This window comes from Pelodiscus sinensis, chromosome 12, assembly GCF_049634645.1.
Source record: "Pelodiscus sinensis isolate JC-2024 chromosome 12, ASM4963464v1, whole genome shotgun sequence".
In the NCBI taxonomy this organism is placed as follows: domain Eukaryota; kingdom Metazoa; phylum Chordata; order Testudines; family Trionychidae; genus Pelodiscus; species Pelodiscus sinensis.
In genome coordinates, this window is record NC_134722.1 from 19,642,322 (window position 1) to 19,669,269 (window position 26,948).

The following is a 26,948-nucleotide window of genomic DNA, read 5'->3' on the forward strand; positions in this document are numbered from 1 at the left end:
TGGGTGTTCAATCTCAGCCAGTGAGTGGCCCAGTCCATTAACTTTTGGGCAGATGCCCAGTGCCACACTCCCTCCAGCTCACCAACCAGAATTTCTGATAATTCTTCACAGACAGCCTCATCCAAGCCAAGATGGCTGCCTTCACTGCTTCATAATTTCTAGCCTACTCTTCACTTAGGGCCACATAAGCCACCAGGGCTTTGCCAGCTAGCTATGGAGACTGTTGTAGGGCCCAGGTTGCCTGTCCCATTCAGTCCCTGTAATTACCCACTCTAAGGTGCGTAGGAAGGCATTGGGGTCATCTGTTGGGGTCATTTTGCAAAGGCCTAGGGCTTAACTGCCATCCCCTTCCATCAGACTCACGGCTTTCTACAGGTGCGGTTGTTGGATGGCAACCTGCTCCCAAATGAAATCCTGCTATTTTGCCTGCTAGGTGAGCAAGGCTTGCTTCTACTCCCTGCCTTTTTTGCTTTCTTCCTGTCCATCTCCCCTCTCAGCTTCCTTCCCCTAAGGACTGCAGGCAGCCTCAGGCTAATTAGGTAGCAGCTGTCTCCGCTTCCCCAATTAGGGCCAGGTTATCTCCAGCCTGCTCTGATTTGTTCTTCTAACGAAAAGCAGGCATAACAGAGGGCTGGATCCACAACCCTTTACCCAGCACCCTGTCACATCCACACAGCACTTATGATAAAACAAAAGGAAATTTATTTAAGGAAATAAAGATTTTAGCTAGAGTGGAAACAAGTGGCCACAGTACAGAATCCCCTACACTTATCAATACTTAACTTCCTGTCTAATAAAGTAGATTTCTCTTCTCCAAAGTTCAGCCTGTTGCACAGCTGGCTAGTTTCTCAGTCTCTAGGACACAAAACATTCAGAAAAGCACACACTTCCGCCAGAGGGTCTTATCCAACGCATCCAGAGCGTCTTCCATTGTCCTGCATTTTGCTTTCCCTACTCTCTGTGATTCTGAAATAGGGATGTTAATAGGGATGGAATTTCCATCAACTACTCGATTAGTCAATAAAGGGGGTGCTCTCTATCCTGCTGTGCCTCTCCCTTTGAAATGCACAGGAGCTGCCTGTGGCTCTTGTATATTTCAAAAGGAGAGAGGCAGTAGGATTCCCAGCCATAGGTGACCAAAGAAGTCCGCTCTCTGTGCCCCTTCCTTTGAAATGTACAAGAACCGCAGGTGGCTCTAATACATTTCAAAGGGGGAGGAGCAGCAGTCGGACTGCGCAAGCAGGACTGTTTCAATCCCCACTCACACCATTTCCCTGCTGCCCTCTGCCTCACCTGTGGAGATGGTGCTGGGGAGAACTGGCTTTTAAGCACTGTCTTGTGTTCACCCCCTTGCTGCCTCTTTCTGACAGAGGCAGCGGGGGGGGGGGGGGGGAGCAACTAGTCAAGTTCCTACTCAACTACCTGATAAGCATTTGCTAGTCGACTTGTCACTTACTTCTCTACTCTGAAAATAGTCTTTTGTTTCTATTCACAGCCAAAGTGAAGCTCTATTGGATTGTTTGATAGTGCAGCTGATTTCCATGGATAGTTTTAGGAGGGAGCAAGACTGGCCAATAAAGATTTGCATCCCCATGCCAATTGATTAGGGAGGAGTGACAACTCCTTCTTGCCTGGATGGGCCATCCCCATTTTCTCTTGGGCTGTCTAGACTGCATCCCTTTTACGGAAAAGGGATGCAAATTAGACACATCGCAATTGCAAATGAAGCGGGGATTTAAATCCCCCTGCTTCATTTGCATAAACATGGCTGCCGCTTTTTTCCAGCTCGGAGCTTTGCCGGAAAAAAGTGCCAGTCTAGACGAAAATAAAGCCTTTTCCGAAAGATCCCTTAGGAAGGCTTTATTTTCCGAAAGATCCGCGTCTAGACTGGCACTTTTTTCCGGCAAAGCGCCGAGCCGGAAAAAAGCGGCAGCCAGGTTTATGCAAATGAAGCAGGGGGATTTAAATCCCCACTTCATTTGCAATTGCGATGTGTCTAATTTGCATCCCTTTTACGGAAAAGGGATGCAGTATAGACACAGCCAAGGTGATTAGTTTCTACTCCAGGTCCACAAAGCATATTTTCAATGCAAACACTTCAGGTTTTTAAATAATGCCCATACATGCACCTCTCAATAATTTAATCTTGATGAGTTATAAGCTTTCTGTAGACACCCCATAGGATATCCCTTTTGGATAAATATCTTGCAAAATATGTGTAGGGTGAGTTTGTCAGGTCTGAGGTTTATTAAGAACAGGGCACTCTTTGCCAAGAGGTCTCTGTGTCACACATGTAAATAGAGAATGCCTATAACATTAATATTAATAGTATTAATATTCCCCATGTCTTAGAATTGTAACAGTAACAATACCTATTTGGTATGAGGAAGATTTTCAAGGTAATCATTAGGGATGTTAAATATCGGTTAACTGAATAGTTGAGTATTCAGAGTTGATACAGAGGCAGCAGCATGGGGTGCCAGGCAGGAACTAGTCCACAAGGAGTGTCAATTTAAAAACTAGCTCCCTTTGTGGACTGGCTGCCTGTTGCCCTGTGCTGCTGCCTCTGATACAGAGGCAGCAGTGTGGGATGGCAGCAGTCCCTGTCGGGGGGAGGGGGGGTCGAGCTCCCAGACCCAGCACGAGCCAGGCTACCTGCCCACCTAGCTCCTAATACACTTTAAATGCAGAGCTGCAGCGGGAGTAAGTCCTGGACCTAGCATGAGCCAGCAATGAGCTGGGTTGCCTGTCTGCCCGGCTCCTAATACACTTTAAATGCAGAGCTGCAGCAGAGGTAGTTCCTGGATCTGTCACAAGCCAGGACTAAGCGGGGCTGCTGGCCAGCCTGCTAAAAAATTTACTGGCGGGGAGATGGGGAGGAAATGTGTGTAATCTGTAACATTAACCTACAAGCTTTTCCTTATCAGTTAATTAACTACACTATGACATCCCTAGTAATGATGGCAGTTGTGTCTCTAACTGCCACTAATGCCTCTGAACATCTCTTCATAAAAAATAAGACTGCCATGCAAACTTGTTGAGTAATATACCTATGCCAGGTTAATGCACAGCTTTATTTTCTTGATATTTGTAGGAAAACTATTTTGTGGTAGCAATTTCAGTGCAACTACTGCACATCTCAGATGGTTTAAAATCATCAGGGCTTTGGTTTCATGCTTCAAGCTTGAAGTGTTTTATAATCTTGCCTCAGTGAGATGGGGAAGGACTAAATAACTTCTTAAAGGCAGCCCTACAATTCTATAGTTTTACAAGAAAACAGAAATACACATCCTGATGCATCAGAGAGTTGAATTCTAGTTATACTAGCTATGTTAGTACAAAAACTTTTTATCAGAATCACATGTGCACTAAGTGATAATATTGTCTGTAATTACAACATGCCCCATGTAGTAATATGAGGGCCTAAAACAAAAGCCCATGTAGCAGAGGCCTAGTTTGAGGCCTGAGGCCTAGCTAACAATGGACAAAACTTGGCTAACAAAGCAAAATTAAGCTGTAAGCAAAAGGCAGGCTCCTGCTCACAGAACTTAGCATGAACAGGGCTAAAAGAGCAAAACACTAATTGGTAATAGGCCCAGGTGTAAAACAATAATTGGTGCTAGATAACGACTGTAAAACAATAATTGGTACTGGGCATAACTTGAAAGCACATGGCAACACCCACTCATTAAAAAAGACCTTGGTACCCACACTCCCCACAGATACAGACTTAAATTCAGGAAAGGGTCTAAAATAACAGCATGATGAATAAAAATGATTCAATTAGCTTGCAAGGTACAGAGTGATGGGTGATATCTAAGCAATGTCAGAGGGTGCCAACCTGACACATCAGGAGTGATGTGTAACTTGTATGTACCTGTATATAAAGTGGGTGTTTTAGGGGAAAGTTTTTGGCCAGCTGGAGGACAGTGGGAGTTTCCCACCTGATTGAGCTAAGTTTATTGTTAGGGGTGCATAAATGTAGTAATTTGATAGCGTTTATTGACCACTATTAGGGCTCATCTAGACTACATGGAATATTCGAAAAACCCAGAGAATTTGCATATCTTCTTCCGATCTCACTTTCGAAAACGGAGCGTCGAAAGTGAAAGTAATCAAGATACGCAGGTGGGAGGGGGTTCAGCAAACCCCTCCCTTTTTGAAAGCTCTGCTTTCAAAAGTGAGATCAGAAGAAGATATGCAAATTCTCGTGGAATTTGCATATCCTCTTTCGAATCTTCTGTGTAGTCTAGATGAGCCCTTAATGTACTTTGCTAAGCAATAAACCTGGCCGGGCACCTTCAATCCTTATCTGATTTATGGTCTTTGGGGGGCTCTCTTGAAGTCTGCTGTGTTAACTTGTGCAGTTAGTTAACCCAGAACATGTCACTGAGCACACAAGCAAGCAGCCCTCTGGTTATCATCATAAACAGAGCCAGAGACCTGTCAAAACATCACGACAGTAAATCCTTACCTGACAACACCCCATTTTATGGGATCCAAAGTAGACAGGTCCTAATGGACATATAATGTCATTTATTAACAGTCAAACCACATCTGTTAATTATAAGACCAATCACTTTTTGTCCCTCTACTTCACCTGTCACATCTCCTTTTCCATATTCTATGAGTTCATTTCCCAAACACAATATCCATTCACAGACGCTGATTCTTGTTTGATTAATTTGCAACCAATTTTGCAGTTTGATGTAATGAAGCACAAAGCAAATACCTGGTCCCCAACACCAAAAAGATACAACGACAGAAATGCCGAGAGCCATAGCTGCCTTTAGAAAATGTTACAAAGTCAAGAAATAAAGTCATTGCACATTATACTTAGCCTCGGTAGGCAAGAATTTCAGTCCCTATGACACAAGCATTTAGTCCAATATGAAAAAACAATTCAATAGCTTAAAAGAAAGCAAAAAGAACCAAGTATAGTCTTCTGTATATAGACTGTCATAAACAGTGACTCTTACTATTTTCTGGTTTTCATAGACCTTACATCTTAGCTTATCGCTTATGGAAACATTCATAGTCACTCAGTAATAAACACAATTGAAGAGCTTGTGTAGCATGAATGCCATCTTGTGGATCTACTGGCAAGCAGCTGCTTTCCCCACATATTTGGGGAAGAAACATTTTTCCTATAACCAGTCAGAGATTTTACAAACTATAACCCATTACAGATTGTTTTCAATACATGAAAAAGCCAGAATTGTAAAGGAAAAACAATACTGAGTGCATTAATAACTGGTACTACCTCCAGCTGCACTGTCTCAGGCTGTGATTTTATCGATTCTGACAAGCTAACCAGGGTTGGGCCTGGTCATTACATGAATCGTATTCTAAGGGGGGAAGGAGGCTACAGGAAGTATTTGTAAATCAACAGTACCACTCTTCACTCACCCAATGACTTAGCATGGTTTTAAGGGAATGTTCTTGGATATGCCAAATTATGGATGAGTTACAAAAATGAAACCCTGAAATTTGTCCTTTAGCACTCTATGAGAATGTAAACAAGAATCTCACCAAATCTAGCTTGTGTAATTAATGTGCATTGTATCTACCTAATTTCCCTGATCCAACTGTCTACAGTATTATTCTTTATGTCCTGCCTTCACTGGAGTGTATATTTCTGACTACTACTAAACAGCTGTTTCATTCAGCCCAGAGAAGATTGTGTGGGCATGCCTGTGTGTATAAAAAATAATCTGCTGGAGAAATGATAGAGAATATCTTAAATGCACAATGTAGTTCATCCAGAAGGCTCCTAAAGATTGTCATGTTTACAGAGAACAATCCGACAGTTTTGTGTTTTAACTTACCTGTAATACTTAAAAACAATGGCAGCATTGACTGAGTAAGCACCTACTAGCTCTCTAATACACTGCCGTCAGGTTTCATAAATTACTGAAATACAAATTACCACAGGAAACTAAGATAAGTTTATTTTAAAAATTCTATAATTCAAACAAAAAGCTAAAGTAGCAAACCATGTACTATACCTTCGATATAAGTTTTCTACAAAAATGTGTTTTGCGCTGTGAATTGACCTCTCCATCATTCTTACTGGGGAAATCTACAAGATAAAACCAACAGCCATTCACTAGTTTGACCTTTTCTAGTGTTCTTAGTTTTTCAGCCTCTAATGCTGCATAGCAAGTCCTTTTACAACGATCATTGATTAATAATGTAGTGACCAAAAAGCAGATTAAACTCCTCCTAAACTCTGCTGATTGTAACACAGACTAATTGTTTGGTCAGAGAAAAAAATACTCTTGCTCAGGTACATTAGGTATATAAACCTGGGATTCCAGGAGGAGTTTCCTGACACATTAGACTTACGGAAGATGTATGAAAGCTAACTGCAAGAGCACTAAACCCGCCAGTACCAAGAGGTCAATCACTAGGTACTTGACTAGAGAAACTGCAGACCATTAGAATGTACAGAGCAATGGGAACTGTCACCACCTGACGTGGCACCCTCCTCATATATTACTGTGCTTATTGCATAGGGCACTGATCAGAGACACTATAAAAAGAAAACAGCATTTTAGAATAGTCTCAAGTGTGCTACTCCTCCTTCAGAGAGGCCAAAGCAGTCACCGTAATTGGTAGAGTATCTCAGCTTCATCTGATCTGCCACCCAAATGGGCTTCAATTTTGGTGAGTGATGGTCTTCTGCTCCTGTTTAAGCTTTTCTCTCTGGTCTCTAAAGAACAAGGTGGTGCTGGGGGAGTTTTTTCCAATCAGCTATTCTGCTCCAAGTTAATAGTCACACTATCACAATTGCTCCTGCAAGGCAGACACTGGAACTGGCAGCAGAGTACAGATGAAAATGCAGGGGAATTCTTGGGAGCTTTTAATGAGATCTTAGGAGACACTGAGACTTTTAACATTTTGCAAATCAAACAAAAGGGCTCTCTGCACTTTCAAGCACACCCATACCTTCAGGGCTTTTCCTGTAGATGTGCTAGGAAAGGCAGAGAAACTGCCACGGCTTTCTGGATACTGAGCACCCCTCAGCTGCCTGCTGCTCAATATGCTGCTTTGCATGGCAGCTCCGAGGAAGCTCTTTCATCTCACAACTTTCATAGAAGAAAAACTGGTTTGCAAGACAGAGCTCTGGAAGGGTTCCTGATTCTTTAGCCTTTTTCTATATCTACAGGAAAGACTGACAGACGAAGAGGTTCCATCCACCCTGATCCTGTACAGCACACGGGACTCTTCTGTGCCTGTGAGAGCCAGAGCAGAGCTATAAGGTGTGGAACACACAGGGGGTAGAAGTGTAAGGCATGTTGCCCATGGAACACAGATAGGGAACCTGAGGATGGGGACACTGGGAGGTGGGGAAGGAATGTGCTCAGAACTGAAAATGACACCTTCTAAATGGCTGAAGCATGCACCTTCCCAGTGCTCACTTTTCACATGTGCAGAGGAGACTGAGATGTGGATTTCAGCCCTGCACAGCCATGCTCCCTATGAAGTGCCACTAGCCACTCTAACACAACCTCGCTCACGCTCCCTGAGCACAACCCCAATGTGCTGGCTGTCTCCTTCATGAATGTGCAAGAGGAGTAACAGTAGTTCGGAATAGGAAGCCTAATCCGAACTACCTAACCTACTCCGTGCCGCGTGTAGCAGCGGGCACGGAATCCGAACTAGCGGGGCTTTAAAAATGGCGGCGCCGGGCAAGATGCAAATGAAGCCGGGGAAATTCAAATCCCGGGCTTCATTTGCAACTTCGGTTGCCTACATTAACCACCCTGGTTCGAACTAGGGTGGTAGTGTAGACATACCCTGGGAGAGGGAGGCTTGGGCAGCACACTGCTCCTGCCTTCCCCTGGCTGATAGTTTGTACAGAGCTGCTCCCAACACAACTATGCTACTTAGGGAAAATTTAGGATTACTGAGCATGCTCAGTAGCACTGCTGAAGCTCCTGCCCTTCCTATGTCTAAGTTTCTGCTGTCTACATTTTACAGGGGTTAAAAAGGGTGAAGAGGGCAAAACAGAGGAAAGGGTGGCCAGAGTCTGAGCAGAGGGCAGAAATGTATTGGCCTGGGGGATCAAGCCACTTTAGGGTGAGGCAGAAGAGGAGTGGAGAGGAAAAATCAGGAAGGGTGAATAGGAGCTGGGGTTTAGCTCGGGGGGAGACACTGCCAGTCCATATAGGAGTTTTGCCCCCCACACAGAGAGGGGCAGAGAGGGTAACAGTTACCTCAGTGGGATGAGACACCTCCTGAAAGTGCAAAGGCAGAGATGGGGGCACAGAGAGAGGGTTTTATTACCCCTCTCTGGGCACTGTGTTGCACATGGCAACTTCCTGGCTGTGTTCTTAAAGGTACAACTGTCCTAATTCATTGGTTCTCTCTGCTAGACCCCCACACTCTCTATCTGTACTGCTATACAGACAGGATACAGGATGCTGTAAAAATCTGATGCACAGAGTTTCAGGGAGTGTGCAGCACATGCGGAGTATTAAAAAGACTCATCATCATTCCCTCCTCCCTCACCCTTCTTGCTCCCTAATCCCGAGTGTCTAGAACAGACAAGGTAACAAGCCTTGTGGCTGGGAGGTAGAGGGGAGTGGTTGACATAGTATATCTTGACTTTACTAAAGTTTTTTATACTAATGTAACCTAGATGGAGCTACAATAATGTGGAAAATAGTGCCCAGGGTGTAGTCATCAGTAGTTTACAGTCATGTTGGAAGGGTTTACTGAGTGGTGTCCTGCAGGGATCAGTTCTAGACACCTTTCAGTTCAAAATCTTCATTAATGCTTTAGATAATGATTTTGAGTCAGGGCTGAGATGAGATGGGGGCACGAGTGCTCACAATCCCCCAAAATGCGGGGGTGAGGGCAGAGCAATGCAACCAGGGGAGCCAAGAGAGTAGGGGCCACCTTGCTCTGCTTCCCTGCTGCTGCCAACATGTGTGGGGAGGAGGCAGGGCAAGGGTAGAGCAGGAAAGAGGAGCAGCAGCAGTGGGGTTTATCCCAGCCCTTGCCCAGACCTCCAGGTCCCCCTCTGCCAGTTGCCTTTGCACTTATAAAGATTGTGAATAACAACACATTAGGAGAGGGTTGCAAGTGCTTTGGAGCTAATTGAGAGTCAATCGTGTAAAACTCCTGCAAAAAAAGCAAACATCAGTGTTGTAAGCAAGACACAAGAAGTAAGCATCAACTGGAGTACTGCGAGAGAAGATTGAAACATAACAAACACTGGAATTTGCTAGATCCTGGTATTAGTGTATTATAATAGCAGTTTCTTACACTTTATATGTATGTAACTGATACCTATAGGACTGTGCTACATTCAATAGCAATGTCTTTTTATAGCAGTTTCTTATAATCATAGGTATACCGTATCAGTATCTGCTACCAGTAGCATAGTCCTACGGGGACTATACAAAGAATCAATTTTATTTGTGTTTTCACCAAAGAAGAAGCCAGCACAACGATCTCATAATACACACTGAACAGAAAGTAAACAGAATCTGTCCAAATCTTCACAAGTATACAGAAGTGAAAGCTGGGCGTACTTCAAAATTAGAACTTGTAAAACCTCACTTTTGTGAGAAGGAAAAGAGAAATTACTTCCAGAAACCCCAAGCCACAGCTTTATAAAAGTTTTCTGTCAAATTACACGGGCTGTCGATTATTTTAATTTTTTTAAGATTTAAAAATAATGATTAATTGCTGTTTTAATTGCACTGTTAAACAATAGAGTACTAACTGAAATTTAATACTTTTGGATTTATCTACATATTCAAATATATTGATTTCAGTTAACAACACAGAATACAAAAAGCATAGTCCTCACTTTATTTTACTATAAAGGGGTGTAGTGCTCACTTTATTTTCTTATTATTTTCAATTCATTTCATATGAGTACTATAATGCAATCTCTAATGTGAAAGTGCAACTTACAAATATAGATTTTTTTGTTATGTAACTGCATTTTAAAACCTATCATTCTGCTCAGTCCTACCTCTTATTCAGCTAATCGCTAGGACAAATAAGTTTGTTTACATTTATGACAGTTAATGCTGCTCGCTTCTAATTTACAAATGTCACTTGAAAGTGAGAACACGTTTTTGCATGGTACTTTTATAACCGGCACTGCAAAGTATTTACATGCCAATATGCTACACATTCACAGACCCCTTTATGCTTCAGCCACCATGCCAGAGGACATGCTTCTTTTCTGATGACACTTGTTAAAAAAATAACGTACTAATTAAATTTTGATTGAACTCTTTGGGGAAGAACAGTAAGTCCCCTGCTCTGTGTTCTACTTGCATTCTGCCATGTATTTCATGTTATAGCAGTTCTCAAATGATGACCCAGCACATGTTGTTTGTTGTAGGATCTCTTTAGTACAGATTTGACAAAACCCAAAAAGGTACCAATATGACATATGAAATATGAGATTTCTAAAAGGTAGCTACAGCACTGAACCCAAGGTTTAAGAATCTGAAGTACCTTCCAGAACTTGTGCGATGACTTCAGAAGTCTTAAAAAGAACAACATTCTAATGTGGAAACTAGGGATGTGAAGAGCTAGTCGACTATCCGATATGAAAATGCTTATTGCATAGACGACAGGCTAGTCAACTAGTCACTTCCACCCACCCCTTGCTGCCTCTATCAGAAAGAGGCAGCAGGGGGGGTAGAGAGGAGGAGGTACTTCAAAGTGGCAGCGCCATATGGAGCCTGGGACCAGACCCCAAGTTTCACGTGGGGCTGCCGTTTTGCAATGCCGTGTGCAGCCTGGGACCAGCTGGGGTGTCCCTAGGCTCCCCAAGGGACTCTCCAGATGATCCTGGACTCCACAGGGTGCTGCCACTTTGAAATGCCGTGAGGAGCTTGACACTTGGCTCCCTGCAGCATTTCAAAGCAGCAGCGCCGCATGGAGCCCAGGATCAGCTGGGGAGTCCCTAGCTGACCCCGGGCTCCATTTGGCGCTTTCGCCTTTGAAGTGTAGCAACAGCCCTAGGACTGTTGGTACACTTCAAAGGGGGAGGCTCCCTATCGACTAACTGAATAGTTGATGCAAAATTAGTAATTAGTCAATTACTCGCAATTTAACGCCCCTAGTGGAAACTATAGAACCCAAGACAACAAAAAGGAAAATCAACCTTCTGCTGGTGGCATCTGACGGAGATGGTGAAAGTGAACATACGTCAGTCTGCACTACTTTGGATCACTATCAAACAGAACCCATCATCAGCATGGATGCATGTCCTCTGGAATGGTGGTTGAAGCCTAAAGGGGCATATGAATCTTTAGCACATCTGGAACATAGAAATCTTATGACACCAGGTACAACAGTGCTGTGCAAACACCTGTTCTCACTTTCAGGTGACATTATGTACAAGAAGCGGGCAGAATTATTTACTGTATATGTAAACAAACGTTTTTGTCTTAGTGATTTGCTGAACAAGAAGCAGGAGACTGAGTGGACTTGTAGGCTGTAAAGTTTTACATTGTTTTATTTTTGAATAGTTACTTTCTGTACATAATCCTTATTTTGTAAATTCATTTTCCATAAGAGAGTGCATGGGTACTTATATAAGATAAATAAATAAATACTATTTTTACAGCACAAATATTTGTAATCAAAATAAATATGATGCAAGTACTTTATTCTTTGTGTTGATTTGTAATTGAAATCAATATATTGGAAAAAGTAGAGAACATCCAAAAATATTTAACATTATATTCTATTGTTTAGCAATGTGATTAATAGTGATTGATTTTTAATTGCATGATTGCAATTATTTTTTGTAAACACTTGACAACCTTGCAAATTACTATTAAGCATTTTACATGGGATTTTACGAAGACCTCTGAACCAAAGCAAATTCAGACAATACGCTACTCTTATACCTGTACTGTTTGTAACTGCAACAGTTATTTACTGTGCAGGAAAACAATAAATCAAGACTGGCAGGCATCAACAAAGAAGTTTCAAAAGAGAATGAGAAAGGAAAAAGAGGATCCAGCCAAAAGAGTTCACATAGGAAAGGAGTAGGAAGAACCATGAGAAAGGAGCAGAAGGAAAACAGACGATGACAAAAGAAGTGCTGGCAATCCAAAAGGAAGAGGTAGGTAAAGCTTAACAGAAGCATTTTGAATGGGGTAGAGGGGAAGGAAGTGAGAAGCAGGAAGCTGCATTTGTATCTAGAGTTACATGGGACAGAAGGGTGTATTCTGACTAATACTGGCCAATGTGTGATTTTCAATGTTTACATTTAAGATTATCGTATGTGAACCCAGAATCTTAAGTTCCCACATCTCACACACACCCAAACAAACAAAACAAACAAACAAGGCCAAGATAACCGATAAACTGAGATGATCCAAGTACTGGCCAGCACTTAACAGTAAGCAATACTGGGCATGGAGAATGAAAAACATGTAAATGTAAGAGGTAGATGTCCCAGGCCCCACTGAGCTGAGTATATCAGTGTTGTCTTTTCACATGGAAATTCCTACTAGCATCACAAACACTAAAAGAAAGTCAACCTACAGTCTTATCTTCTGGATGCAGGATTATCAGATCATTTTGATCCATAATCTCCATCACTGGAGATATTTAAGAGCAGTTTGGATAGCCATCTAACAGGCATGATAGAGGGTGCTTGGTCCTGCTGTGATGGCAGGGGACTGGACTTGATGATCTCTCGAGGTCCCTTTCAGTTCTAGTATACTATGATTCTATAAATGCACATTGATATCTCTGCTTAACATTAAAAGAAAAAAAGTTTTAAATTACCATTGGTCTGGTATGCTGATCCAACATAGTAAGCTGAATGTATGTCTGCAACGTTATCCCCCACCGTGATGGATCTTGATACATTAAGCCCTAGTGTTGGGGATAGGGACAGAAGAGTTAGAGAAAAATAAAACCCTTTTGACTATACCAATTAGTGACAAATACAGATAAGCTATAAAGTTAAGCTACACATTTAATACTTGCTCAGATATTAAGGTATTAATACCTGACCAGGCATAAGTAGCACACACCAGCATTATTACTGCTGGGGGCATTCTGCACTAAAAATTTAAAAATCTGCACATAATATTTTAAAATTCTGCAGAATTCATCTGTCAAAAGGACACTACACAATCACACCAGATTCAGTTATTTTGGAAATTCATTTCAAAACACCTGTCAGCAAGTATGTCTGTAACATTACAGACACATACAAAAATCCTCCAGGAGTAGCAAGTAAAAGAAACCCCATGATAATCCAACAAGCAGTCCCGTTGCACCTTAGAGACTAACAAATACATTATATCATGAGCTTTCATGGGTAAAACTCACTACATTAGAGGAGTTGGAGTATAATAATCCAGTTCCTGTTTCTCTGCCCATGTCCCTCCCTACAAGACTCCAGCTTGGACAGATACTTTCCTCTGAAAGTTCAGCCATAGGCTCCCTCTGGGCCAATACATGCAACCAACGTCTCCTTCAGAGCCCAGGTATGCTTCCCCAACCCAGACACCTGCTCTCTTCCCCCTAGAGGGCTCAGGGACTCAGAGGGAAAAAAAACAGCTCATGCTCAGTCTCATGTTTGGGAGGAGTTTCCTGTGCACTGCCTGTCTCCTTTCCTCAGGGCATGGTGGGAATTGCAGCTGACAGGAACCCTCTAGCTCTCTCCCCTCCCTGCAGCAGTGTCTTCTATGTGCAAGCTGGGTTCTACCAGATCCAGTGGCCCTTGGTGGCAGCCAGTAGCCCTGTTGCCCATTTCTGTGCAGGAAAGGGAAATTCTGCATGCACAGCATTAATTTCTGCAAAATCCCACATTGAGCAATGGCACAGAATTCCCCCAGGAGTAAGAATGAAATGGCTCATCCATATTTAGAAGAGCATATGTTGGAATTAGGAGCCTAATCATGAGAGACGTTGAGCACTCAGAACTCAATCGGAGTTACAGGCAATTGGGCACCTCTTTGAATGAGAACCTATGTGCAGTGCATTTAGCTCAAGAGTGTTCAAAGCCTAAAGTCTCATCTGTGATGCAAATGCAAGTTACACAAATGTTTAAGGAAAGAATCTGCTTCTGTGAGCAAGGTTGGAGCTCCCAGGACAGTGAGTGAGACTACAGAGGAGTAGCAGAATATAGTCATATAGCATCTACTGTGATTATGAGAAGAGATATCCTTTACACAGCACATTATGGGTATTTCCCCCTCTTAGAGCTCCACATATCAATGTCTACCATAAAGTAAACCCAAAGCATGACACTTTACAATGAAAAGGGAGATTTTAGGGTCAAGTGTTGGTTTACAAAATAGCTTAATAGCAAACCACAAGGTTTAACATGAATTGCCTGTGGACACAGACTTGCCCACACCCCTACACCTCAGACCCTTCTGACCCTTTTTCCCAAAAAAAGTTAAGAATGAGCTAGAGCAATGAGCCAGGAGGTGTACTAGTGAAGATGTTGGTAACACAGCAAGGCATGAAGCATCGCAATGGCAAAACAGAAAGAGCATCAGTATCCTCCACCCAGGGAACGCACTTTCCTCGCACCAAAGTGCATATTGTGGTTACAAAAGTGCAGGTACTTTGAACAGGTTGCATGTGCATTTTAGGCTAGAAGTTAAATTTATTCATTGACTGATTTCTGAGGTCTGGGAAATCAAGCCTCTTCACAGTCAGAGTGGAGTCTGACTGTGCTGCATCACTGTGTTGGAAGTGTCTGATTCCAGGAGATGAGGAGGACTCTTCACTCTCACCAGTCAATGAAGACACTCAACACCTTGCAAGATGATCTCTCAGCAATCATACAGCACTCTGCCATACCCAACTCCTTTCAGCTCACTATGTACTCTACTTGTGTTGTTTAGTATTAAAAAGCACTTTCCGGGATGCTTTGAGCATTTTAAAGAGCTTTCCTAGCCTCAATTTGTTTCTGAACTAGAGAACTTCACTGCCAGGCAGTAACAGACCCATTGTGTCTCTAAAATAGCATTAGGACTCCAATCCTAAAACCAGCTACATGCAGGCAGACCTTCATGCCTGCACAGAGTCCACTGATTTCAAAATATGACTAATTGTGAGCGCAGTCTCCAGCAGCATAGGGTTACTTGCAAGATCAGAGCCCAAGTCCTTATCAGACCTACGTTTTAATATCCGTCCTTCAATAAGAGAAAAAACGTAATCACCATCATGATATGAATTTTCAGTTACATAATATTGTGACCACATCTTGGCTAGGAACTTTACTGCATCTAAATCCTCAGACGCAACTTTGAGAATGTCAGGATACGTTTTGTTTAACCAGTTAACTAATTAAAGGGAGGGAGATGGTGGGGGGGGAGCTTCAGCTGGGCTGGAGCAGTTCTCCCAGCTGCAGGCTGGGCACCCAGGCCCACTGCAGACAGAGGCTGTTCCAGACATCGGAGCAGCACCGGCCTATGGGGGTATGCCACAGACATAGGCTGCTCTGGATGACTGGAACAACCTTTGTCCACGGCAGGCCTCACCATAGGGCTGGAGCAGCCCCCTGAGCTGCTTCAGCCCCCTCTGGTTAATCATTTAAACATTCACATCCCTAATCCATATTTTTAACAGAACATAAATCATTGGATTAATTCCCATCACTTACCAGAAGATTGTGACCATGTACATTCCTCCACTTAAGCACAGGTTCCGTCAAAACCTTAGTGAAAAAAGGACATTCATTCTATGTGACCCGAGCGATTTCAATTATTTTATTTTATTTATTTGAATAAATGAATAAAGAATCTGTACTGCTACCATGGCCTGGAGGATCTATCCCTTTTTTTAAAAAAAAGGGCTAAGTAATGAAATATATAATTTAATATTGAATTTAATATTTAAGAACTATCATAAAAATGAAAAAGATGCATTTAATTACAAAATGGTCTAGTAGGTAGTATTTAAAAAAAAAAACATTTTAAACTACTTTTATCAGCCCACCAAAACAAAATAATGGCTGACTGATGCCAGGGAGAAGACTATCATTTATCCTTCACATTCATTTATCAGCAATACTATAAAAAGAGAAGAACTGACAACCAAACGTAGATGGAATTTCATAAGAAAGATCTCTCACAAACTGACTTCCCAAAGGACAAAACTGAATAACAAAGGAATAAAAGCTGAAGCTCAATATGTCATTATACATAAATCTCATTTTATTTCTGTGGATTAAAAACAATGCAGCTAGAACTTTAATATGATCCAAGTTAGGCATAAAAATAAGGCCTTTTCTCCTTGGAGTAGCTGAAACCACAAATGTCTTGAGGGAGCTCCATGCGGGCATGGGAAAGGATCCACCAACACTGCTTGATTAGATCATAAAAGACTTTAAAATCTTAGTATGAGTCTGAGATTAGCTAGCTAAACTACATGAGTTACTATTTAAGTTTTTGCACTATATACCGTATTTTCCGGCGTATAGGGCGACTGGGCGTATAAGACGACCCCCTATCTTTTTAATTAAAAGATAGGGTTTCATCTTATACGCCAGCGCCCCTCCGCCTCCTTTGCTCCCGGTGTCCCTGGTCTGCTGGAGATGGTCCCCAGCAGACCAGAGGCACCGGGAGCAAAGCCGCCAGGAGCGCCTGGGCTCCCCCCCTACCCCCCCGCCGGAGCCCCTCCGCGGCTTTGAAAGCCTCGGGGGAAGCCGGCGGCGGGGCATCCCAGGCGCGCATGGGCTGCCCCCCCGCGGCTTTGAAAGCCTCGGGGGAAGCCGGCGGCGGGGCATCCCAGGCGCGCATGGGCTGCCCCCCCGCGGCTTTGAAAGCCTCGGGGGAAGCCGGCGGCGGGGCATCCCAGGCGCGCATGGGCTGCCCCCCCGCCGGAGCCCCTCCGCGGCTTTGAAAGCCTCGGGGGAAGCCGGCGGCGGGGCATCCCAGGCGCGCATGGGCTGCCCCCCCCCGCCGGAGCCCCTCCGCGGCTTTGAAAGCCTCGGGGGAAGCCAGCGGCGGGGCATCCCAGGCGCGCATGGGCTGCCCCCCCGCCGGAGCCCCTCCGCGGCTTTGAAAGCCTCGGGGGGGCAGCCCATGCGCGCCTGGGATGCCCCCCCGCGGCTTTGAAAGCCTCGGGGGAAGCCGGCGGCGGGGCATCCCAGGCGCGCATGGGCTGCCCCCCCGCGGCTCTGAAAGCCTCGGGGGAAGCCGGCGGCGGGGCATCCCAGGCGCGCATGGGCTGCCCCCCCCCGCCGGAGCCCCTCCGCGGCTTTGAAAGCCTCGGGGGAAGCCAGCGGCGGGGCATCCCAGGCGCGCATGGGCTGCCCCCCCGCCGGAGCCCCTCCGCGGCTTTGAAAGCCTCGGGGGAAGCCGGCGGCGGGGCATCCCAGGCGCGCATGGGCTGCCCCCCCGCCGGAGCCCCTCTGCGGCTTTGAAAGCCTCGGGGGAAGCCGGCGGCGGGGCATCCCAGGCGCGCATGGGCTGCCCCCCCCCGCCGGAGCCCCTCCGCGGCTTTGAAAGCCTCAGGGGGAAGCCGGCGGCGGGGCATCCCAGGCGCGCATGGGCTGCCCCCCCGCCGGAGCCCCTCCGCGGCTTTGAAAGCCTCGGGGGAAGCCGGCGGCGGGGCATCCCAGGCGCGCATGGGCTGCCCCCCCGCCGGAGCCCCTCCGCGGCTTTGAAAGCCTCGGGGGAAGCCGGCGGCGGGGCATCCCAGGCGCGCATGGGCTGCCCCCCCCCCCCCCGCCGGAGCCCCTCTGCGGCTTTGAAAGCCTCGGGGGAAGCCGGCGGCGGGGCATGCCTGGGATGCCCCGCCGCCGGCTTCCCCCGAGGCTTTCAAAGCCGCGGAGGGGCTCCGGCGGGGGGGCAGCCCATGCGCGCCTGGGATGCCCCCCCCCCGCCGGTTTCCCCCGAGGCTTTCAAAGCCGCGGAGGGGCTCCGGCGGGGGGGCAGCCCATGCGCGCCTGGGATGCCCCCCCCGCCGGCTTCCCCGGAGGCTTTCAAAGCCGCGGAGGGGCTCCGGCGGGCGGGCAGCCTATGCGCGCCTGGGATGCCCCGCCGCCGGCTTCACCCGAGGCTTTCAAAGCCGCGGAGGGGCTCCGGCGGGGGGGCAGCCCATGCGCGCCTGGGATGCCCCCCCCGCCGGTTTCCCCCGAGGCTTTCAAAGCCGCGGAGGGGCTCCGGCGGCGGGGCATCCGGCGTACAAGACGACCCCCGATTTTTGGGGGATGTTTTTTAACTTCAGAGGTCGTCTTGTACGCCGGAATATACGGTAGTTTTTAAAAAGACATTTTGGGCTCATGGTTTTTTATTCAACTCAATTTATTCCTTTTAAATTACCATGGAACTCTTAACACTGAGTATCCCTATGAAGAATCCTAGATTTTTGTATTAATGTTATTCTTAGAAGACCTGTCAACACTATTAAGATTTTATGTTCTCATAAATAAATACTTCTTGCCGTTTATTCTGAATTTGTCCGGTTAAAGCAATTATTAATAATAAAATAGTCTTTTCCTCATCAAAAAGCACTTTGCCTATGTAACTATGATTAAATCCCAGGTTTGTTTAATAACTTCCAAAAAGGAATTATACAAATGTATTTTCTCAACAAACCAGCATATCTTTACCTAATCTTTATGGGATTAGTATTTTTCAGCTTCATTACCTGAATTGTCTCTGACTTTGTTTATTATGAGATACACTCAAGATTTTTAAAAATACAGGAAAAAAATGGTAGTTCTACTCGTTGTTACTGGTTTACTGAGAGAGAAAATTTGAGTCACTATGTTCCATTGCTGAATATCTTATATCTGCCATTCAACAACTAAAACTTTTCTAAAATATTCAGTGTTTTTACCACTGACTCTTTAGCAGCAGTTAATAATATTCCAAGAAACTAACTGAGACCTTGATTATGGAAACACCTGCAGTCCATGGGTCATGTGCAGCCTATTGGGGCTCCACGTGTAGCCCATTGGGGCTCCACGTTCAGCCCACAGGCCCCCGGTTGCTCCTCTTCACCATGCACCTCTCAGGCACTGGGGCACTGAAGCCCTGCATGCCCTATGCCTCTCCATCCCTTCCAGCACTTTCAGAGGAGCTGCAAATTGCCTGATTCATACTCTGTCTCTGCTCCTTCCCCTCCCTCCTAGAGCTGGAATGCCAGGAATCAGCTGTTGGTAGTGGTTCCAGGGTTGAGGAGGAGCAGGGACTAGGGATGTTAAATTTAGTTTAATCGACTAGTCGATGGAATTACTATCAACTAGTTGATTAGTCGAAAAGCGGGAGAGCCGCAGCAGGGTTAAATCCCAGCCCCAGGAGCAACCAAGACAAATGATTCCTGGCTGGCGCCAGTGCTGGGTCTCCTCCCCCCACTGCACACCAGACTTTTAAATGTATTAAAAGCCTACCAGCTCTTAGCAGAAAAGCAGCAGGGGGACCTGGCACAATCTGGGAATCAGCTGTCCCAGCTCGCACAAGGTTTCCCTCACTGCACACCAGCCCTCTTTTAAATGTATTAAGAGCCTGCCAGCTCTTAATACATTTAAAAGGCTGGTGCACAGAGCTGAGGACCCAGCATGAGCCAGGACAGCTGATTCCTTCCCCCATGTTCCTGCTTTTTAAATGTATTTAAAAGGCTCTTAATACATTTAAAAAGAAGAGGTGCAGGGTTTGAGACGGGGCATGAGCCGGGAATCAGCTGATTCCTGACTCACACCAGGTTCCCGCTACCCCTCTACCTCCACTGGCCCCCACTGAGACAGTGCTGGGGGGACCGGGCTTTTAAGGTGGCTCCCCCAACATGAGCTCCTACTCTGCCCCCTTGCTGTCTCTGATAGAGGCAGCAGGGATAGGGAGGGGAGAAGCGACTAGTAGAGGGACTAGTTGACTATCCAATAATCTTAAGTTTATCGGATAGTCAACTAGTCACTTACATCCCAAGCAGGGACACAGCGTGAATCAGGTGATTTGCATATCCCAAAAATGCTGGGAGGGAGCGGGAGGACCAGGTTACGAGTGCATGGCTCTGGTACTCAAGTGCACAAGAGGTGTGTGGGGGAGGGCAACAGACAGGAGGATTGCGGGCCCCACCCACTATTCATGGTTGCCCATTCCTGCTCTGGACAGACCAAATGCAGTCAATAGATTATTTACTTGAACAAAGCTATGCATATGATGGACTGAAGGACTGAGGCAACAATTAACACAAGCACAAATGTAGTAAAAATTACAACATAACATACTGGTTTCCATTCCATTAACTAAAAACCAAGACAAATGATTGGTTGCCAAATGAAAAAGAAGGGCAACATGAAGAAGGAAAACTATACATTGTTTGGCAGTGTGCCTTTAAATTTATCTTACTTTCATTTAATCTTGGAAAACACCTCAGTAGACTTGAAATGGAAAAACTCCTGTTGACTTGATTAAATCTTAAGAAGTTTCAAGATCCGTACCTCAATGCTGGTAGTTTTGGCAAAATAATCCAGGCATGTTGTTTTTCCACTTGCAATATTCCCCTCAATACAGATCTGGTGAAAGAAGATGATAACCTTTCAAAACTAAATGAAATGCTACTGCAAAGAAATAACTGACGGCAAATGTAAAAACACATACTTGTAGCCTAAAAAATAACCCATTAGCACTATAAATACATTAGATCACATTCTAACGTAAATACAGTTAATGCATTTTCAAGAGAATCGCTAAACTTCAAGTGTTAGCTTCTGGTTCGCTATTGAATGAACAAGCTTTACAATGGAGTGTCATGTTGAAAGCAAAGGATTTTTGTGTTGGCATAAATATGGAACACCACAGTGGGAAATCAGACCTTTAATATCTAAAGATATAAGTTGCCAGTACAGTTTTCCACCTTACTTATGCCACCTGTTATATATTGGCTTCAAGGAGGCCAAATTTTCAAAACCACATGTTCAAATGCCCACCTGCACCCTAGCCCCATATGCACTACAGGTTGGACCTCCCTGATCCACCACCCTGGGGACCTGACTAGTCCTGGATGAGGGATTTTGCTGAACCAAGGGAGGTCATTTCTGGCCTCACCTGCAGACAGCCCCATCCCCTGCCCTGTTGCCCCACTGGCCTTCCCAGCTCTCCCAGGCAGCCCAGATGACCTGCACATCAGCTCTCAACCCCCTCCACATCTCGCAGCCCAACTGAGTGGTGCATCAAGCTTCTTGGCTCCTGCCCCCTCCCCCATCCTAGCTTCCACAGAGCAGCTGAGCCACCCACTGGGCTCCCGCACCACTCCCTCTCCCCCTTTCCCCTCCCCCCGCATCATACTGGGTTCCTGGTTCCCCCCCCCCCCCCAAACCCTCCGAAGTGTGCTGGGACACACTGATCCTGGAACATCCGAAGTCCAACAGAGAGCCCAGGTTTATAGAGGTGCAACCTGTACTACAGTTAGTGTAACTAGTAAAATAATAATAATAAAATAATTTGATTCAATACCTGCAGAATGCCAAAGTCTGCAAGCCCGAGCTACTGCCTCTGTACTGTCCAATCCCAAGTCCCCACCACGACATCTCTTCAGATGTGCAGAATCCCTTTCCATGCCATTCAGGATTGCAGAATTTTCCCTGCAGTGCTGCTGCACCTTTCACAGCCCCCATTATACAACCATCCATACTGCATGAAATTTTACCCCCAAAAGACTTTAAACTTACCTTGAATACAATTTACTCTGCATTAAATGTTACCACATCTACACCCATAAGTAGATTATTCTCAAATCATAATTTCCTTTAGCCATTTAGGTTTCTAAAATTAGTGAATTAGATATTTTGTCCAAACATCTATCAATAAATCATAAAATAATTACATTTAAAACACCATGAACTGAGTACTTAGGGTATGTCTACACTTGCACCCTAGTTCAAACTACGGATGCAAATGCATGCATTCGAAATAGCCAATGAAGCGGGGATTTAAATATCCCGCACTTCATTAGCATGATCTCACTGGCGTGTTACTCCGAATGCCAGATGTTTCAAAAGTGCGCGCCAGGACGGAGAAGAAGTTACTCACCTTCGTGCGGTAACGATGGTTCTTCGAGGTGTGTCCCCATGGGTGCTCCACGTCTCGTGTCAGGCTGGTCCCGGCGCTGCAAATCGGAGCTTGCCAGAGCTGTGTTCAGCTGGACCGCGCATGCGTGAGCCGATTTCACGCCTTTCATCTGCCGCGTGCGGTCCAGCACCCGCCAGTTCCTCTCACCGTCTATCTGAAAGACAGAAAAAGATGAGATTCCGAAGCGGGAAGGAGGGCGGGTCATGAAGCACCCACGGGAAGACACCTCGAAGAACCATCGTTACTGCACGAAGGTGAGTAACTTCTTCTTCTTCGGGTAGTCCCCGTGGATGCTCCACGTCTGGTGACTCCGAAGCAGTAATCCCAGTTAGACATGGGCTTCGGAATCACGATTCTGATAACTAGGCAGTACTGCTAAAGCTACCACTGAATCGAAGGCGAGGTGCTGCACGATTGCATAATGTCTTGAAAAAAAGTGGTACTAGAAGACCAAGTCGCCGCCCAGCAGATGTCACGCAGAGGGACTCCTCTCACGAAGGCTGCTCATGTCGAATGAGCCCTAGGCTGCAATGGGAGTGGCTTCTTACAAATGGTGTAACAAGTCGTGATACAAGAGACAACGAGTTTAGAAATACGCTGGGCCGACAGGGGCTCGCCCCTAGAAGGCCCTGATGTCAAAACAATGAGGCCATCTGTCTTTCGAAGAGTGCAGGTTCTATCTATGTATAATGCCAAGGCTCGGCGGACATCCAGAGTATGCAGGAGAGCATCACGCTGAGAGGCATGAGGTTTTGGATAGAAACATGGTAAAATGATTGGCTCATTTATATGAAATTCTGTGCAGACTTTAGGTAGAAAGGCTGGATGAGATCTCAATATTACGGATTCATTATTAAAGACTGTATAGGGGGGCGTTGACATCAATGCAGCTAATTCGCTCACCCTACGTGCCAATGTTACGGCAAGGAGGAAGAGTACTTTCATTGTAAGCATCGGTAGCCAACCGTTCAAACAGTGGCCGAGTTAGGACATCCAGCACCAGATCAAGACTCCATGTAGGTGGCGGAGGCCTACGTGGTGGGTTAAGGTTAGCCAGGCCTTTGAGAAATCTAGTCATCATGGGATGGGAAAAAAAACGACCTCCCTTCGACGGGGTAGTGAAAAGCAGCTATCGCTGCCACATGGACTTTAAGTGATGACATGGAGAGTCCAGTCGCCTGTAGCTGGAGGACATAATCCAGTAAAACATGTAGTGGTGAAAAAACGGGGTCTAGGTGCTTAGGAGCACACCAGTGTGCGAATCTAGACCGCTTGGACAGGTAGGTTTTCCTGGTGGAATCCTTCCTGCTGTGTAGCAGGACACGCTTCACCTGGTCTGAGCAAAGATTCTCGGACATGCTGAACCATCTATCATCCACACGGTTAGGTGCAGAGTGTCCAGCTTCAGATGAAGAAGGGAGCCCTTCCGTTGTGTCAGCAACTCTAGTAGGTAAGGAAATCGGTACGGTGCTCAGACGGAGAGCTGCAGGAGAGTTGAGTACCATGTCTGTCTGGGCCACGCTGGGGCTATGAGTATCACTCGTACCTTGTCCATCACGATCTTCTCGAGTACTCTGGGAATGAGAACGGGGGGAATGCATACAAAAGTGATGTCCTCCAGTGGAGGAGAAATGCCTCTCCCAGGGAGTGACCACCCACTCCTGCTCTGGAACAGTAAGCTCTGCATTTCACATTGGCACGTGTGGCGAACAGATCTATCGCCGGACGACCCCGCCGATGGAAGAGAGGTGAGAGGACTTCCGTGCGGATCACCCACTTGTGGTCATGATGAAAATATCTGTTCGGCGCATCTGCAATGGTATTGCTCACAGCGGGTAAGTATGACACGACTATAAAAATGTCATTTCGAATGCACCAGGTCCAAAGGCGGATTGCTTCTGTACAAAGGGAGCGGGAGCGGGCACCTCCCTGCCTGTTCACATAACACATCGCCACGATGTTGTCGGTGAGAATTCTGGTGACAGTGCCTCTTATGTGCAACTTGAAGTGTTTGCAGGCATGAAACACCACTCGGAGCTCGAGAAGGTTGATATGGAGCATCATTTCCGTCATGGACCAACGGCCTTGGACTGTTTCTGTGCCCATATGGGCACCCCAGCCGATGAGAGAAGCGTCCGTGGTAACCTCCCTTGATGGCTGCACCACATGGAAGGGGACTCCTGACAGCACGTTGTTGGGTTGGTCCACCAACGCAGGGAGTCCTTGACATGTGCGGGTAGCACCACGGTTTTGCGGATGCTGTGCCTGACAGGATTTTATTCTGTGTTCAGCCAATGCTGCAGGCACTGCAAGTATAACCTTGCATGGCACACTATGATTGTAGTCGCCACCATATGACCCAAGAGCTGTAGTCATACGCGTACTGGGAGCGCTGGAGATTTGAAGACTGTTTTTATCAAGTCTTGTATGAGTTGAAAACGCTCGGCTGGCAGATGAAGTCTCTCTGACTGGGAGTCGAGCCATGCTCCTATGAAGGTTAGGATTTGCAGATGTGATTTTTGCATGTTTACAATAAGGCCGAGGGAGTCGAATAGATCTCAAGTTGCGACTATCATGTGATGAATCTGACTGAGTGTGGCCCCTGATGAGGCAGTCATTGAGATAGGGAAAAATTGAGACCCCCGTTCTGCATAGATGGGCAGCCACTACCACCAGCGTTTTGGAGAACACTCTTGGGGCCAAGATAAGGCCAAACGGAAGTACCTTGTACTGAAAGTGGTCATCCCCCACTACGAACCGCAGAAATCGTCTGTGAGCTATGTGTATTGTCACATGAAAATATGCGTCTTGTAAATCTAGGACTGCGAACCAGTCTCCTCTGTTTAGTGCTGGTATGATCTTGGCCAGCGTGGTCATTTTGAAGTGCTGCTTCTGGATGAAACGATTTAGACCTCTCAGATCGAGGATAAGTCTCTACCCCCTGGACTTTTTGGGGACTAGGAAATACCTGGAGTAAAAACCTTTTCCCTGGAATTCCGCGGGTATTCGCTCTATGCCTTCGATCTCTAGGAGGTGAAGGACTTCTCCTTGAAGAGCGACCCAGTGAGATGGCTCCCTGGGAAGGGACTGAGTGGGAGGGGTAGTGGGAGGGACTGAGATAAATGGGATCGTTAGGCCTGATGATAGGACCTCTAGGACCCATCGGTCCAAGGTAATGTTGGCCCATTGATGAAGATACGGCTTCAGCCAGTGATGGAACAGGCCGGTGGCAGGCTTGTGTGTGTGTTAACCACTGGAGACGCGTTCGAGTCCTTCACACAGAAGTCAAACCTGCTGTTTCTGAGCAGGCCGAGCTGATGGGCGATTCTGCTGCTGACATTTGCGTTGAGGATGCTGTCTAAACCTAGATTGGTCAGGTCCGCGTTGCTGTTGCTGCTTATAGGATGAGTAATTGTATCTCCTTTGAAAGGGGTAGTATCACCTGCATTTGAAAGTCGGCGTGTACATCCCTAGAGTCCGGAGCGTAGTACAAGAGTCCTTCCCAGAATGGAGAATCTCATCGGTAGTGGAGGCAAACAGCTTTTGACAGTCAAAGGGTAAATCTTCCACTTTAGACTGCAACTCCGTAGGGGCTCCCGCTGATAATAGCCAGGAGGCTCTTCACATCATAATACCTGTTGTCATGTCCCGTGCGGCCGTGTCCACAACGTCAGCAGTGATTTGAAGTGATGTTCTGCATGCCATGAACCCCTCTTGGACAACTGCTTTAAGAAGAGGTCTCTTGTTTTCGGGAAGGTGTTGCACAAGTTCCGGAAGCTTGGAGTAATTGTCAAAGTTATGGTTTGACAAAAGGGCAGCATAATTGGCAATTCGTAGGAGCAAGGTTGAGGAAGAGTAAATCTTACGCCCAAAAGGGTCTAATTTCTTAGTATCCCTATCCGGTAGGGAGTTTTTGAAGTGGGGTGTCTTACTCTTATGGCGAACCGCATCCACTATTAGGGAGTTACGCTGTAGGTAATTAAAAAGAAAGTCCAACCCCTTGGATGGAACGAAATACTTCTTATCCGCTTTTTTGTTGGTAGGCGGTATTGATGTTCGTGTTTGCCAGATTTCCTCCGCTACCTCCATGATAGCATCATCTATCGGGAGGGTAATCTTTCGCTGCTGTTTAGGGTATAAATTCTTGAACAGCTTATGTTGTTTCATCTGGGCCTCAGTAAGTTGTACCTCCTGGGATTGCATGACAGGTTTAAAGAGATCTTGAAATTCCTTGAGGTCGTCGGGAGGTGACGTCTCGGCCAGAGTTACCGGTTCATCCCTCGAGGGCACGGATGAGTGGGCATTAGGAGAAATGTCTGGGTCAGTTTCTGAGAGTTGCTCTTCCTCTAGGTCTGACATTTGTGATCGAGGGACCGGGGAACGTGGAGGTAGCATATCCCGGAGCAGAGACTGCTTCTGAAGCTCTGAATGTACGGTGCGTGGGCTGATCGACTGACAGGAACATGGTGATCTGCAGTGAGATCGAGAGTGACTGTGATGAGATGATTCAGTGTAGTAGGGTCTGTGATAGTGCATATAACATCAGTCAGACCCTGCAGGTGACGAACGTCTAGAAGACCTAACACTGCTATGCTTGACATAGTAAGCACTCCGTGGCGAACGGATCGGTGAGCGTGAGCGTCTTGAAGGAGAATGAGATCTAGAGCATCTGTGGTGTGAGCAGCTGTGCTCCCTATAATAATGGTGGCGAGATGACACGCTTTGCCAATGATATTCCCTCTGAGCCCTTGTATGGTGTGCAGAACTAGAAGGGTGAGGGGATGGTTCCGGAGAGAAAACGGGGGAGGGAGAAAGAGAGATCTCCTGGACATTTGATTTAGGTGCTGCTTTATTAGAGGCTGCTGGAAGCTGCTCAGAGCATGCAGACTGATCAGCTGGCTGCAATGA

General features: G+C 46.1%; 1 protein-coding gene across 6 annotated transcripts in view; it reads right to left on the reverse strand.

Moving 5' to 3' along the window:
* Positions 1 to 26,948, reverse strand: part of TK2 (thymidine kinase 2) — a 44,469-nt gene that overhangs the window by 11,510 nt on the left and 6,011 nt on the right. For 4 of the 6 annotated variants that reach the window (XM_075940044.1, XM_006130544.4, XM_006130545.4 and 1 more), the window contains exons 3-6: positions 20,411 to 20,485; positions 15,626 to 15,679; positions 12,784 to 12,873; positions 6,009 to 6,082 (exon numbers count right to left, since the gene is read on the reverse strand). In XM_075940044.1, the coding sequence (XP_075796159.1) occupies positions 6,009 to 6,082; positions 12,784 to 12,867 (158 nt within the window). In that variant the 5' untranslated portion in view covers positions 12,868 to 12,873; positions 15,626 to 15,679; positions 20,411 to 20,485. The remainder of the gene's footprint in view (positions 1 to 6,008; positions 6,083 to 12,783; positions 12,874 to 15,625; positions 15,680 to 20,410; positions 20,486 to 26,948) is intronic. The other 2 variants (XM_075940041.1, XM_075940040.1) reach the window with 2 other exon arrangements.